General features: G+C 65.0%; 1 protein-coding gene across 1 annotated transcript in view; it reads right to left on the bottom strand.

Annotated features, from left to right (window-relative positions):
• HSF1 (heat shock transcription factor 1) overlaps positions 1-16,145 on the bottom strand; it is a gene marked incomplete at its 5' end in the record, with an annotated part of 37,326 nt that overhangs the window by 11,268 nt on the left and 9,913 nt on the right. Inside the window, 4 exons of the mRNA XM_035317237.1 lie at positions 1,073-1,209; positions 3,984-4,080; positions 5,416-5,477; positions 5,844-5,919. Of these exons, the coding sequence (XP_035173128.1) occupies positions 1,073-1,209; positions 3,984-4,080; positions 5,416-5,477; positions 5,844-5,919 (372 nt within the window). The remainder of the gene's footprint in view (positions 1-1,072; positions 1,210-3,983; positions 4,081-5,415; positions 5,478-5,843; positions 5,920-16,145) is intronic.

Raw genomic sequence — 16,145 nt, 5'->3', positions numbered from 1 at the left:
CCCATCTAGCCGACGGGAACCCTTTCCCACCCCAGCTCACTGATTTGGGGCGGAAGAGGCTGAATCAGTCTAAAGGAAAGGACAGCAGCTACACGAGGACAGAAAGGGGTCATTAAGCAAACGTGGGCGATACTGGAGAGGGATTCAGGCAACATGTGGCGTTTGTGGGGGATTCAGGGGTCAGGGGAAGCGCCGATGCCAGGAATAACCTGCTGAAGGGGGAGCCAAAAGGCGACCCCAAGGTGCTAGGGAAGGACGGGCCCAGGGAGGCTCCCATCAGGAGCCTCCGACGGGTGGTGGGAGCGGGGCTGCGGGGCCTGAGGGCTGACCGGCCGCGCCGATGGACCTCAGGAGGCTTTCACCAGCACCCAGCGACGGTGGCAGAGGCACACGAGGCTGACGATCAGCCACGGGACCTGCGGCGCTCGCCTCCCAAGGCCCGTGAACCTGAGGCAGGTGAAGGGCACAAGGGGAAGGGCTGCCGGCTGCCCTCTGCGTGCTGCAGACCCTCAGCCTCTGCACCTGAGCTGCCTGGGCTGCAGCTGGCATCGTTACTCCCCGTCACTTGGGCCTGCTGCTGTTTTCTGCGTCTCCTCCTCTGCGCAGCACCCTGTACGGGCAGGGCAGAGCCACCCCTGCTCCCAGGCCGCAGGCAATTCCACCTGGCGGGGCTGACACGCCACTGAGGGTCTGTTCCTTGGGGGGACGGAACTGGGACCCCTCCGGGGCGGGCTCACGCTGGGCAGGGGGGCCAAGGAGCAAATGCTGGCTGGGTAGAGGATTAGGATGATCTGAGCAAACACCACGTCAGTCTGCTGAGTCGGCCATGTCCCGAAGCAGGCTGCGCTGGAGGGACAGGTCGGCTTTCTGTACGCCCCGGTCAGGCGCGCAGCAGCGAGCTCAGGCACCGCAGCGTGCCCTGCCCCAAGGGCCGCTCTGTTTTCTGGCTCTCGCTCCCGGGGGAACGCAGCCGGTGCCACGGGAGGCGCGCTGTACCGACACACTGCTCGGCTCACCGGGAGGCACGCTCCCCGCGAACCCCACTCGAGGCTTCACGAGAGCGGCAGCGCACCTTTCGTCAAGGCTGCCGCTGGGAGATGCTGAAGGGCTGGACTGGGCTAGCTCCGTCACGTCGGAGATGATGGGACCGGAGTTGGCTGAAGAATCCGGGGAATAGAGGTTGGAGCCGCTATACGCTGGGGAAGAAGCCTGAAACGACAACCGCAGCACGTGAAGCACAAGGCACGGACCACGACCCACGGGAGCGGACGCGCCGGATCGCTCCCACCCTCACCCGCCCGAGGAGGAAGGCAACGTGGGCTCAACACCAAGCACGGCTACAAGCACACGTCGGGCCTGTCCCAGAAACTTCATCTTCTTGGAACCGGTAAAATTTAAAAAGGAACAACATTGGATGCTTTTCTGGATGATTCAACACTTGGACGGGTTTGCTCTGCGTGTCACCTTTCCCCTCCCACTCAAGCTCCTTTCTTTGATGCTTAAACGAAAGCTGAAATTCTCAGGACCTACGGATGAACGAAATTCAAGGTGTAAGGAACGCGAGATCCCCCGCTGGCGAGGGACCTGGCGTCGGGTCCTACAAGTGGCACAGGACCGGGCCACCCGCGCCTCGGCCTCGCTGCGCCCCCACGCCACGGCAGCCGTCTCGGTGCAAACCCACTCTGTTCTTCCAGTCCCATCGGGGCCTGTGGCAGCCTCAGGATGCAGCGCTCGTGCTGGCAGACGGCTCTGAAAATCCGCCCCACTATCGTTCCTCGCCCCGCAGCTGGCAGCCACCAGCGCTTCGGGCTGCCAGGAGACCACCACCTGTGCTTCTCCTAATTAGCACGGCCCTGCGCTGCCTGGAGGAGCTCCCGGAGGCTCTGCGCAAGTACTTGCCGCGCGGGAGAATAAAGGCACCTCTAAAGCAGATCACAGCGCCGGGCGGAGCTGGAAGGGGAACACAGGGCCCTCGCAGAGGGTGGTCTGACGGCAGGAGAGCTCTTTAACGGGGCCGAGCTATTTCGGGTCCCGGCTGAAAAACCGATCAAATCCGCCCGGCACCGCAGGGCGCTGCGTGTCGGGAGCTGACCTGAACCCACTGCCCCCGGTGGGACGCAGCAGCGTGGGCAAGCACGGCCACCTGGAAGCGGGGACAGCCTTGATTGTGCTGCAAGCAGCCGGTGAGGGCACTCGGCTGCTCTCCCAGCTGTAAAGCCTCGCTCCCGAGCCGCAGCCCTGCCAGATCAGTACAAAAAGAACCTCGGTGCAGCTCCTTGGCCGAGGAACGGCAGCTGGCTGCCCAGGCAGGCGGGAAGAGAGCCCCGCACCTGGGTGGCGCTAGGGGTGGGTGAGGATCTAACCCAGTAACACCCACGTCGAGACGGGATGGAAGGGACCAGCACAGGCCAGAGGTGATGACCAGCAAACAGCGACCGAGCGCCAGCAAGAGGCAGGGCAGCTCCCACAGGCAGGGCAGCTCCCGCACCCACGGCCCCGCAGCAGGGATCGCACCGCACCGTGGCAGCGCTCCTGTGGCATTGCGGCGGGGTCTGTGCATGCCAGGGTCTGGGTGGTGCCAGGGTTTGTGCAGCGTCACAGCGGGGTTTGTGCAGTGTCATGGCAGGGTTTGTGTGGTGCCAGGCTTTGTGCAGTGTCACGGCGGGGTTTGTGCAGTGTCATGGCAGGGTTTGTGTGGTTCCAAGCTTTGTGCAGCGTCACAGCGGGGTTTGTGCAGCGTCACAGCGGGGTTTGTGTGGTGCCAGGCTTTGTGCAGCATCACGGCAGGGTTTGTGCAGCGTCACAGCGGGGTTTGTGTGGTGCCAGGCTTTGTGCAGTGTCACGGCAGGGTTTGTGCAGTGTCATGGCAGGGTTTGCTGCAGGCACGCTGCAGCTGCCAGGTCCGAGGGAGACGCCAGCCCCGGTGACCCCGCTCCCTGCAGCAGGCCAGGCTGACGCAGCCAGGAGCGAGAAGCCTGCAGCTCGTCCCAGCGAGGACTCAGGGCCAGCACAGGTTTGGAGGAGGCTCCCGGTGGTCTTTGGCCACTGAACAGCCACGGGGAGCAGCACACCAAAAGGTGCACGGATGATGGGAGAGCAAAGACAACACCTCGGCATTCACCGGGGCCCAGCAGCAGTCCGCAGGGCGGCCCAGGGCATGCAGACAGACTCCTCCTGCATGGCCTTGTCGCTGTGTCCCTGAGGCTGCGTGCCGCTGGTGCCCGGGCTGGGTGCCCTTCAGCCACCGCAGCGCGGCCAGGGCTCGAGCAACACCCATGTCGGTGCTGAGCTCCATCTGATGGGGTGCTGCACAGCCGTACCTCGGTGCGTGGGGGCTGCTCCAGCAAGGGCAGCCTGGTTTTGCTCCACACCCCCCACCTGGCCCCCGGGGCCCTGCCCAGCTCGGGTCATGGGGACCCTGTGCTGCTGCTGCTGGCCGCTGTCCCCGGCAGGCTCCGACCCACAGTGCTCTCCCTGTCTGGCAGCAGGCTGCTGCAGGGAGTAAGGCTAATTGCACACGGTCACGTTAATTAGCCCGTCGGAGCAACGGCTCAGCAAGGGCCGGCTGACATCAGGTGCAGTTCGTGAGAAACCAAAGCAAAGCCCGAGCCAGCAGACGTAAGCTAAGCGATGCTGCCCTTCAGCCCACCTCTGCCCCCGGCCGCATTCAGACAGCCAGGTTCTGGAGGCGGGGGCTGCCGCCCCGTGCCCGTCACCATTTGGATAACGCCGCTAACAACAAGCTCCAACTCCTGCCGAGCCCTGAAGGGTCAGGCCGTGGGACCGGCACTTCTGTGTGTAGCTCTTCCCAGCTGGCAGCTCGCTGCCTGTCAGCTGGGGCAGGGCAGAGCCACCCAGAGGTGCTGCGCTGCACAAAGCCGAGCGGCCACAAGCAGACGTGGTGGCACAGGGCTGGGACCAGCCAGGCCCTCCCTGGGAAGCCGTGTCCCCACGTCCCCGTCCCGGGCGCGCGGCGCACTTACTGCGTACGGGGACGAGCCGTGGACGTGCTCCAGGGAGTACTGGCGACTGTATTTCGGCATGGAATGTGCTGAACTGCTGTCGTTCAACATCAGGGGGCTGCAAAAGAATCCCAAACACCACAGGGGTCACGGCGCTGCCAGCCTCTGGCACCAGCCGGCCCCAGCCCAGCCCACCCCCAGCCCCACGCTGTGCACAGCCCGCAGGGTGCCCCGGGGAGGATGCGGCCCCAGGGGTGGCCACCTCCGTGGAGCAGAGCGGGCGGCCCAGAGACACGCAGCCAGCCCCCACGGGCAGCCCTCGGCTGGCTTTGCAGGCCTGGGGAGCAGAAATGCAAAGCCTCGGGCCTTGGAGTGCTCCTGTGAAGTCCTCGGTCGCCTCCTCTGCGGGGCTGTGCTGCCTGCACGCTGCCTGGCTGCCCCTCAGGCGGGTTTCTCCTGGTCAGCTGCGGCACCAGCACCGCTGTGCCCTGTTCTGTGCCCGAGCACCGCGGAGACGCTCCCCTCGCGGGATAAATCACTTGGGCACGTCTCGGACACGATGGCAGAACGAGCCGCTACCTTCGTTAGTAACCAAGCCTGCTGGGGCGGTGCGGGCCATATGGCGCGGCTGGGCACCGCTCGCACACAAAGGGGCAGCCCCGCGGGCAGCACAGGGCGAGGGGCAGGGACAGCACGGGGGGACCTGCCCCTTCCTCTGTGACCGAGTGCAAAACCGCGGGTGGGCGAGGAGGTGGGTGAGGAGCCCGCCCACAGCACGGGGCCAAACGGGGCCTGTGGTGGTGGAGTCGGAGGAGACAACGGGAGAATCGCCTCTAGAAGCTCCAAGTACGTAACTGTGCTCCTGGGGCAAAACTGTGACCCTGGGACACAACCAAGCAGCCACTGACTGGCCCAGAGCTACGAGCCCAGCAACGTTCTCAACCTCTCGGGGCACTCAGGTGCTGGGCAGGCCTCCAGCGCAACTAGCAAGGGGCAGGATAATCCACGGCACGTCTGAGGACAGGCTTGAGCCGTGCGTGGAGATGTCAGCAGCCTGTGACAGCAGGAGGCTGGCCCTGGTGGTGCCGCGGGTCCCTTTGGTGCAACGACCCAAACGCCGTGAGAGCGCCGAGGCACCGTCCTGGCCAGCCCCCAGCCCTCGCTGCGCGTGCTGCCCTCCGGCAGAGCGCAGGGGTTGGGGACGCGGTGTGTTCTGCACGGGCTTGTGTGGCCTGGCTCGCAAACCCTCCTGGGCGTCAGTCGCACGGCAGTGTTAGCTGGTTCTGGCCGGAGCAAGAACGTGAAGGCTCACATGATCCCAATGACCGCTGTCCAGTCCTACCCCACTGGCAAGGCTGCTACAGAAGGCAGAGATCTGGGGGACCCACTCTGCTGATCCTCTCTTTATTCTCAGACAGGGAATCTTTATCTGGATGTAGAAATGCAGACTTACATCTTCCTCTTCACCCCAAGAATACGGTTGGATTGCACCAATGAAATCAAAAACTGGATAAGCTGCGAGGAGAAAAAAGGAAACCCGTTAGGGTGCGAGCCCCGGCCTGGCTCAGCCCACGGACGGCAGCGGCTCCCGGGGACCGCTCGGAGCGGAGCAGGGCCCGGTGGCAGCAGCGCTGGCTGGGACGCCACGCACAGAGGGGAAGGGAGCCTGGGGTGGAACAGGCGGCGGCGGCCCGCTGAACGCCGCGCTGCAGCGCTGCCAGCCCCAGGCCTCTGCCAGTGGCTTTCCAGAATCTCACGGTGCCACAGGAAAACGCAGCGGTCGAAATCGTTCTTCAGCAGAGCGAAGAGCGCTGCACCCCAGCGACCCGCGAGCGGCCAGCCTGGCATCCCCGCGGCGCCCCGACCCTCGCTGGGCTTTACCTTATTGACAACTTTCTGCTGCTGAGCGTGCTTCTGCCTCAGGCTGGCCACCTCCCTCCACAGCGCCTCGTTCTCGCTGCAAGAGAAGAAAAGGCCAGCTGAGAACAAACGCGGCCGCGCAGGCAGAGCAAATAAAGCCCGGGGTCCGTCGCAAGCCTGCAGGGATTTGTCGCCATCTCCAGACGCGGGCTCAGTTACAGCCTCGCGGGGCCGCGGGTGAAATGCTGCTCATTAACTGCGCTCTGCCGTGATTTCGGCCCGCAGAGCCCCGGGAGCAGCCTCGCACACACGGGCAGGGACGCGGGGCTGCAGGGAGCCGTCAGCGCGCCCCTGCGGGAAGGACCTGGGGGCGAGCTCCGAGCCCTGGTGTGGCCCAGGTGTGCGGGGGGCACAATCCGGATCCGGCTCCTCCGGGGGCACAAGGGGGAAGCTGTCGAGGCCCCGGCCAACACCAGGCTGCCCGGCGGAGCTGCGCCCCTCCGGTTCCCCCCCAGCTCCACACGTTTTTTCTTTGAGCTCTGAATCCGAATTCGCAGGGACTGCGAGTGAGCCAGCCACGTGGAGCCCTCCCCGGCCCCCGCAGTGCCCAGGTCCCTGCTCGGGCTGCGGGTGCCCTTTCAAAGTTTCCTGCAGGCTTTCACCTTGGCAGGGCTTGGCCGCGCAACCCCAGCCCGGAGGGGCCGGGTGCTCCCCGGGCGGCTGCAGGGCACCAGCACAGGATGGCACCGGCAGAAGCCCACCTGGGAGCGGGTCTGGCCCTGTTTGCCCCACAACGGGGTGGGCAAAAATCTGACTGGAAAAGCTCTCCTGGGGCCAGAGGTGGCCACAAAGATGCCCGGGGCTGGAGCAGCTCCGCCGTGGGGCCGGTGAGGGTTGGGGGTGCTGGGCCTGGGCAGGAGGAGGCTCCGGGGGGACCTCCCGGGGGGCTGCCCATGCCCAAGGGGGCCGCAGGAGAGCCAGGGGGGTCCCTTTGTGGGGCTGTGGGGATGGGACGGGGGGTGAAGGCTCAGAGCTCACCGAGGGCGGGGGGAGGTGGGAAATAAGGCAATAAGGAAAAAATTCTGCCCCCGAGGGTGGCGAGGCCCTGGCCCAGGCTGCCCAGAGGGGTTGGGGGGGGGCATCCCTAGGGAGCCTGAGGCCAGGCTGGGGGGGGTCGTGTCCATGGTGGGGGCTGGAGCAGGGAAGACTTCAAGGCCCCCTCCTGCCCAGACCCTATGGTTCTGTGACCCCCCCCCAAACAGGCTGAAGCTCACAGGTGAGTCAAACGCAGCTTCTCAGCGGGGGCAGCGCTTGGGGCAGCTCTCGGGGTAGCCCAGGCCCAGAGGCTGCGGCGAGGAACGCTCGGTGCTTTTGGGGCGCTCGGTGCTTTTTGGGGTGCTTCTGGCAGCACCACGACAGCCCGGGTGCGCGCGAGGGCCGCGGGCCGGGGAGCAGCCGCCGTGCCGAGGGCGCAGCTGCCGCTTACCTCAGCTGCAGCAGCGCTCCCCGCGCGCCGGCCGCCAATTAGGGTCGGGGAGGATGGCTGCTCCGCGCCCCGTGGGGCCTCGCGCCGTAAATTAGCCCGGCTCGCCCCGGCGCAGGCCACCTGAACACCCCGAGCCGCCCGGGGACCGGGGGGGCCGCGCACCCACCGGGACCAGCCTCGGGGAGGAGACACGGCCCCGCGCGGAAAGCGGGCGGCAGGAAGGGTTCGGCCGATCTGAGAGCAGCGGCGAAGGCTTTCAGTTTCTGTAGCACGCTGTTTTACGAGGCAATTAAACGCCGCGAAGAGTTTACGAGGGCCGGTTTCAAACGTTTCATTTCGGCAGTTATTAAAGACCGGCGGCGCGCCGGCTCTCTGCGATATTTCACGGCGCGGCGGCAGCCGGCCCCGCTCCGCACCTGCCGCTCTTAAACCGCCGCTCCCGGGGGGAGCGCAGCCGCCGGTGACCCCCCCGAAGCCCCCAGCTCCCCCCAGGACCCTCGGCCAGCCCCGGCGGCCGGGCCGCAGCGGCGTTATCGCGGCATCGCAGGAGGGTGCGGGTGGGGGGCACCTCGCGGATCAGCTGCTCGCAGCCCCCCCCGCGCCGCCTCCGTTATCTCCCGCGGCCAGGAGAGCCGCTCGTTTATCACGGCAGCGAGCCGGGCCCTCAGGAGCAGCGTTAATTAGCAGGCGCGCTCAGGAGCGGGGCTGTCGCCCGCCTTCCAGATAAAATACGCTCCGGGTAAAGCCGCGCCTGGGTTCCCAGCGAGCGCTTCCCGAAATAAAGGATCGTTTGCTACCCGCTGGTTTGCCGTTTAAAGGCGGTGCCGTCCTGCGGGCCCTCATCAGGGCTGTGCTCACTCCTGGCATTTCTCTCCAAAGCCAGCTCCTGAAGCAGGTAATTAATTCCCGGAGGAATTCAGCCGCCCTCCCCTGCCCGAGGGCGAGCTCCAGCACCCAGCGGTGGCGAGGAGCCCGCGGCCGCACCACCGCGCTCACCGAGAGCGGGCGTGGAAAAAGCTTTGTTCCCGTTCGGACCTCTCCTGCTGCGGAGGTCCGAACCCCAGGAACCGGCCCCAGACACGCAGCTTTCAACCGCAGCCACGCGTGAACACCCTCGGTGGGCACGGCGCTGGTCGTGGAGCTCCTTACCCAGCGCTGTTTCCTATTTCCACCTCACGCCGCAAGGTCTAGAGGCGGCACTGCAGCCATGGGTTCCTCCATCAGGCAGCGCGCCCCCGTTCCAGCATTTCTGTGCACCGTTGTCTGACAACAGCTGGACCGGCACTGAGCAAAGCGCAGGATCTGAAGGGCCCGGCCATGTCCCTGCTCGCGTGGAAGCAGAAGGGCAAACACCCTCACATGGCCCTGGCACGAGAGCACGCGACAGGTCCGGGGCAAAGATCAGGGTCGTGGATGCCACGGCCTCACCCGCATTTCGGATGAGGCTGGCTCTTTGCCGACCCAACCGCACAGTGAAGCCCTCCCGCAGACGGACACAACCCTCCTCCCGTAGCCCTCCGGCAGCGCGGTGCCGGCACCGCCAGCCCCACATCCTCACGGTGCCACGTGCCCAGCCCTGCCCCGGGGCTGCTCCGGCTCACACGTGGGGACGGGGGACAGGGCAGAAAGCCCCGAACTCACAGCGGGGCTGGAGCAGGGGAGCTGCAGCGGCCGCTGCCAACCCCAGCCCCAGCTCCGGGCAGTGGAAACAAGCGAGAGCGAAGCCTTGCGGCGGGCCAAGGCGAGGCCAACGCGGACCAACAGCGCAGCCCCGAGCTGCCGCGTGCCAGGAGCTGGTGGCGCCGCAGATAAGCGGTTCTGTGCGCGCAGCGAGCGGCCCGGCCGCAGCGGAGCCAAAGCACAAAGCGAAGGCAAACAGGCAGCAACTGCTCCTCTCCCTGCTGACTGGGGCTGGAGGTATCAGCTGAAGTCAGCAGCTGGCAGATTCAGCGCGAACAAAAGGCCGCGGCTCCCCAGGCACCCTGTAATTGAGATGCACAACTCCGCTGCGGGATCCCAGGGGTCGCGGGACAAAGTCACACAAGAAAGACAGATCCACCGGGGAGCGGTACGAGGGCAGCACTGCCGCCTCGGGCCGGCCCGAACCGCTCCTGTCCCCATCCCACTCCTCTCCCCCTGCCCCGCGCTCGCAGCCTCGGCAGGAGCGGAGCGGGCAGGCAGAGCTTGAGTTCCACGCCTGGCCGCTTCGAGCCAGCCCCAGGTAACTTCTGCTCGCAGCTGAGTCCCAGCTCGAGCCCTTCCCATGGCATCTTGTCACCCCTTAGCCCAAAGCACCGCGCTGGCACCAACACGCGAGCCACCAGTCCCCGCCGTTACGGGAGCAGCGGTCCCGACGCCTCGCGGTGCTGCCTCTACACGGGGAAGGGGCTCGGGGCCGGCGACGCAGCGGGGACCCGGCCGTGCGGGAGGAGGCGCCGAGCGGAGCCGCGATGCTCGCGGTGCCAGCTGTCCAGGGGCAGGAAGCAGCTGGTTCTCAGCTCGCACTAAATCAGCTACCGGGCTAAAAAGCCATTTCCAGGCCCGGCTGCGCTACGATCAATCTTCGTCTCCAGCAGGTACCACCTCTGGGTCTGCACATGGCTCGCGCGCCCGTCTGGAAGCAGCTGAGGGAGCCGCGCTCTTAATGACCGCCCCGGCCAGCCGAGATCATCTGCGTTCCGCTGACTACACAAGGGCGCAAGCCAGGCGCATCCATCAAAAGCCATCAGCGCTGCTGCTCCTTCCTCTTCATCGTCGCAGCGAGCTTCCAGCAGAACGCAGCACTTCGCCTCCGCAGGCGGAGCGCGGACGCAGGTGTCGCAGGGCACGGAGGCAGCGAGCAGCCCCGGGCCCAAGCAGCGAGGAGAGGTGACAGCACTGCACGGCAACACCGCGGCCTTCAGGCTGAAAGCATCGTGCTGAGACACGGGAGCGGGGCTGAGATGCGGCCGGAGCCCAGCCCCACGCACCACGGGGTCCTGGCCGAGATCAGCGCCCCGGCACCAGGTGCCAGGCACGGAGCAGATTTTTGTTGCTTCTCAGCATGAGAGCAAGATGACCCGAGCTTAGAAGAAAGGCCTGACCTGCCCCCAAGTGTCTTTGCTCCTCACTTCACCCTTTCTCACTGCTGTTACCCACGGCACCCCCTGGTCACCACCAGCGGGGTGACCAGCACCTGGAGGGGACCGTGCCCCCTGCCCTGCCCTCGCGAGGCCCCACCTGCGGCGCTGCCCCCGGGCCTGGGGCCCCCAGCACCAGAAGGACGGGGGCTTTAGAGCGGGGCCGCAAGGATGATCAGAGGCTGGGGCACCTCTCCCGGGAAGACAGCTGAGAGCTGGGGGCGTTCAGCCCGGAGAAGAGAAGGCTCCGGGGAGACTTCCTTGAGACCTTCCAGTACTTAAAGGGGTCTTCTAGAAAGGACGGAGAAGGACTCGTGGCTCAGGTAGATAACGATAGGAGGAGGGGGAACGGCCTTCAGCTAAAAGAGGAGACATTTAGGCTAGGCATCAGGAGGAAAGTCTTCGCTGTGAGGTAGGGAACAGGCTGCCCAGAGCAGCTGCGGATGCCCCATCCCTGGAGGTGCTCAAGGCCAGGCTGGATGGGGCCTTGGTTGGCCTGATCTGGTGGGTGGCACCCGGCCCAAGAGTTAGATGATCCTCAAGGTCCCTTCCGAGGCGAGCCATTCTGATATGATTTTATGGCCACAAGGTCTCAGCAGCTGAATATCGACAGGCAGATCCGCTGCGCTCTTACCGGCCTGGCACTTTCATTAATGCTGTAGAACCAACAGAAGAGGCGCGCGTAATCTGTGAGGTCCTGGAGAGCTCCAGGAGAAAGCTCAGACACCTCCTGCTGCAGAACAAGGGCTTTTATCACTGTCCGGCCAGGATTTCATCTCAGTTTTCAAGGAAAACATCTCAAAAGAACTCGGGGATGCTGCAAACTGTTCCGGGGAACCTCTGTCCTGGGGTGGGCTCGGGAGATGACCTGGTCCCACCAGGACACCTCTTCCAAAGGGGCCGCGGTGCGCTCCCAGCAGAGAAGGGCTGCGCTCGGCCACGATGGGGTGAAGCCGTTCCACTCAGCCCCGCGCCTCGGTTCTCAGAGCTGCAGAAAGCAGGGCATTTTCCCAGAAAGGTGACAAAGAGGCTTTCAGCACGACCGGTGTCCTAATAACAGGGACTTGCTCACTGAGCCTGGGGTCTGACAGGCGGATGCGGCCCTGTACCAGCTCTTTTTAAAGTAAAATTACCCGAGACAGAACATCCAGGTGGCACCAGGGGAGAGCCCACCCTTCTGGGTCGATAACGACCAGACGCCTGAACTCACAGCTTGTGCCCGGGGCCTCCTCACGTCGCCCTTAGCCAGCAGCTCTCAGACTGAACAAGCCACGAGCGGAGCCGCTCGGGAGCTGGGCCAGAGGCTGGTCCGCACAACCTAACCCATGAGGGGCTGGCGGCTCTCTCTGGCCTCGTGCAGGGGGTTACACCGTGCCGGTGAGCAAACACCCGAGGGCCCCGTGGTGACCTAGCGCAGCACAGCCAGGGGCCGTCAGCAGCCTGCACACGGGGAGCGGCTCGCGCCCCGTGCACCTGTAAAGCCGGCTGAGGCTGTGCTGAGCTGCACGCACCCGGCCACGCGCCTCCAGCACGGCTCCGACGCCTTGCCCGGCCCCTCAGTGACTGCTTAGAATCCTAGAATATCCCCAGCTGGAAGGGCCCCATAGGGTTCATCAAGTCCAGACGAGTGCACTGCTGCCAGAGCGAAGGATGCCGAACGGCGAAGTGGCCTCCTCCTCCTCCTCCTCCTCCTGGCACAGCCTGGGGTACCGGCCCGGGGCAGCGGCCTGCCAGAAGCACCTCCCGTCTCCGAACAGCTCCTGCGGGGCACTCTGGAAGAGCAAACCGGAGAGGGCAAGGCACGGAGGACAGGACGGCTGGCGAGAAGGGCATGGAGGATGTCGGGTCTCCGCGGCCAGGAGGCGCCTGCAGGTGCCGAGCCCACGGCGAGGAGGCCGACGTCCCTGCGGGCGGCGCGCGAGGACCTGCCTGCAGGCTGCGTGCACCGCAGGCAGGGCTAGGGGATGCTTGGGCCGAGTTATTTTACCACCAGCATCCCAGGCCGTGGAGGTAATTAATTTCAGATTTAGATCACCGCGCTGAAAAACGAGCACGCCACAGGTCTCTAACCCGTGCTTTGGAAGGGCCAATAAAATTGGCTTCAGATGATCTCAAGCAGTGACTACGCTCATAAAAAGCAGCAGCGCAGACAGAACGCACAGCTCCCACGTTGTCCCCGGCATTAGAAGCCATCAAAGCGGTTTGCAGATCACGCTGATGGTCGACTCCAAGCCAGCGCAGGCCCCCCGGGAGCAGGCGGACACACGGAGGCCCCGCTCTGCAACGGCTGCAGCCTGAACCAGCTCCGCACGGGGCGGCCAAAAAGCACCCGCCACGACCGGCGGGGACAGAGGTCACCAAAGCTCGGACCTGAGCCTCGGCACAGGGCTGGGAGAGCCAACAAAATCCACGCCGTTAGACAAGAAGAAGAGTAGCACGCTTGCAGCTCGTGCAGGTGAAAGCCGCCGCAGGATCCGGCCCCTTCTCCCTGCAGCGTTTTGCCTGCGACGGAGGTGAGAGGCGGCCAGCTCCGTGCACGCAGGTCTGGGGAAATCTTGACGCCCACACAGCCCTCCTTCCCATGGGGCTGAGGGGTTACCGAGTCCCAGGGCCTCGTTCCGCTGCCTCTGCGAGCTCCGGCCCCTCCGTTGTGAACGCTTTGAGCCCAGGCGTTCCCCAGTGCCAGCTCCTGGCTCGTGCAATCCCCCCGTCGGGAGCTCCCGCTGCACAAACCGAGGCCTCGCCAGGCCTCGAGGGTTACCGCAGCTCTTCCTGAAGCCTTGGCAGTGACGTCTCACTTCCAAACCCGAGCCAGGAGGGTGCCATCACTCAGCTCTGTGCACTGCGTTCTCTCGTATTTTTAGAAGGAAATTCAGCCAAGTAAAGCCGTGAATTGTCACCTCCGGACGGGTACCGGCGGGCTGAGAAACGGAGCCCCCACGAAGCCGCCCGAGGCAGACGCTCAGTAAGAGCGCTGCGACCACCCTGATACCACCTCTCCCCAAAGGAGAGCAAGGCTCCTTCCCCCGGGGGACAAGAAGCTCCTTTGTCCCCTCCTGACCCCAGCAGGCCGCCCCAGTGCCTCCAGAGGTCCGGCCTTGACGGCTCCAACAAGGACCGCAGGCAGCCCGGTGCCGTCTGTGGCTTTGCCCCAGAGCAGTGGGGGATGCACCCGACCAGCTGGGAGCTGCGGCCAGGCAGCCCCACGAGGTGACCGAAGCGCGGGGGGCGGCGCGGTTTGCTAGCCGGGCAGGATGGCGACGGGCAGCATCCGCCAGCTCCGGTCTCGGTGATGCACCTCGGGTCACGCTGGGTGCTCCGGGGAGGGAAAGGTGCCCGTGAAGAGGCTCGCGTGCAGAGCACACACAAGCCTGGAACTTTGGGCACGAAGGGCAGAGCGAGCGGCAGCGCGGGCGCCGCGGAGCAGCACGGACACCCCAGCTCCCCTCGCACCGACCGTGCGCAGCGCACCGGGTCTTGTGGGCTCATAAAGCGGGGCGTAAAATGCTGAGAATATCTGGCCAGCGATTTCACAAAAGCTCTTCTTACAGGTTTGACGTCTTCGCCGTGCAGCCTGGGCCCCACTTTTTCCGCGCCAGTTGCGGCAGATGCAGGACGACGCAGCCGCGCTCCCGGAGCTGCCGAGGGGAGGTGAAGAGAGAAGCGGGGCTGCGAGGCCGGGGCCCGAGCGCCGCGCAGTTACTCATCTCCCAGATGATTTCAAGCGGCGTTTAAGCAGAGCGCCTCGGTCCCCGAAGGTGGGAGGGCTGCCATTAATGAGGCACGGTGACTCAACTTGGCTATCACCTCCTTGGCTTCGTTACGGCCTAGCTCAGCTTTTCTCTCACCTAGCACCGATGGACTCAATCTTTTCAACAAATGTTCTAACGCAAGCTCTATCCCCTCCGGCCAGTGTCAAGCGATGATATATATGTTGCTTTTGGAACCCTGAAACCATAAAGAAAGTTACACGGGTCAGAATTATTTGCTGTGATTTACGGGGGGTTTGCATACGGTAAACTAATTCTGGCGAAGAGGAATTACGCTGCGCGAGGCCAGGTCCGTGTGTCTGTCTGGATTTATTTTCACCCAGAGAAATTTTACCTTTTAAATTCTGTTCGCAACTGGGGCCTTGTAAAAGCGGCGGGGCCTCGTAAACAGAGCCCGGCCGGGGGGAAGCGCGCTCAGCGTCCCGCGGCAGAGCCAAGGCGCTCCCTGAGGGAGACGAGGAGAAAAGCGATCAAAGCAGGTGCAGACACCACGGCTCGCCCGCTGCTCTCAACAATCTGTTTAAGATTAACCATACGGGTACGCTCCGGCTCCCCCGGGACTCGTGCAGAGCCGAGGAACCCGAGGAAGCGGGGTGCTGCCCCCTCGGCGCCCTGCAGCGGCCGGGAGCTCCCGCCCGGTGGGCGCTGCACCCTGCAGGGCTCCGCTCCTTCCTCCCATCAAAGCAGCGTCTGGGAACGAGCATCTGGGGGGACGGCGACATCGTCCCCGCTCGGGCTGCCGCCTTGGCCTCGCCACGCTCCCCATGCCCTGCGCCAACGCTGGCGATCGCTGCGGCACTTCAGGGCAACACCGCGGCTGCACCAGAGGCCGTGCTGCGCCGCTCGGCGCCGGAACAGCCGCACACCGATACAAGGATGTCCCGGTGTCCTTCCGGGCTGGCTGAGGTGCTGGAGCCTGGGTGCCACCGTGCTGAAACTCCGCAGGTGGGTTGCAGGAGACGAGGAGCTACGGCAGGACCTGACCGGGCTGGAGCTGAGCGCTTCGCGTTCCCTCAGTGCCTGGCAGCGCGCGCGGCACCGCGAGAGCCAGCCCTAACCGCGACTGGCAGCTCGAAACCGGCACAGCTCCACGGGTAGGAGCCCAGAAGGAAACATTTGGCTTACACGAGTCACAGCTTCAGAAGCTAAGAAAGCAGAACGGAAGCCAAAAGCAACTGCAGAAATTCCAGGTCAGTAACCTGCTCAAATCTGAGCGTAATTAATAACCACCGCTCGCCTGCGGACGCCTCGGGACGACACCTGCCTCCCCGACGAAGGGCAGAGCTCGAGCGGACGCCTTCCCCCACGCCACCGCTCGTTTCTCCCGAGCCGGCCTCCCGTGGCCTTCCAAACCTGAAAGTGCTGCAAGGTACAAGCACCGGCAATCAGGAAGGACAGCGAGAGCAGCGCTTCCCGCACGGAAATTCTCACGTGGGAAAACGCCGCTGGTAAAGGCAGCGTGAGCGCTACGCAGCGCCACGTACCAGCGGCAGCGTTGACTGGAGTCAGCCCGCTCACAGCTCTGCGGGTGCTGCAGAGGGGGAAACCAGCACGGCCTGAGGCACCTCCAGGCAGCAGCACCAGTAACGCGGGGAAGGTGTCAGGAAACCAGCGCCGATACCGGGGGGTCCTCGTGCTGGCCGGGGGGAGCAGAAGAGCCGCACAGCCCCACGAGGCCCCGCTCTGCGTAGGCTCACGGGTTTGCCGGTCACATCCGGCCTTCGCCTCTGGACAAACCCCGTGCTCCACGCGGGCTTTCAGCCTCCGCAGTCCCCGAGGCGTCCACGCGATGCCCCGGGGCAGCAACGCCAGGCTGCACGGTGGCACCTGGGAGGAATCCCTCCCGCGCCACGCTCATGTGAGACGCCAGGATGTAGGGAACAGGAGAATGGAGAGGATGCTGGAGAACAAACGGAGAGGTTGGAGAACAAACGGAGAGGTTGGAGAA

Source organism: Oxyura jamaicensis, chromosome 2 (assembly GCF_011077185.1).
Source record: "Oxyura jamaicensis isolate SHBP4307 breed ruddy duck chromosome 2, BPBGC_Ojam_1.0, whole genome shotgun sequence".
In the NCBI taxonomy this organism is placed as follows: Eukaryota; Metazoa; Chordata; class Aves; order Anseriformes; family Anatidae; genus Oxyura; species Oxyura jamaicensis.
Note: the sequence above shows the minus strand (reverse complement) of the source record. Positions and strands in the feature narration are given on the sequence as shown.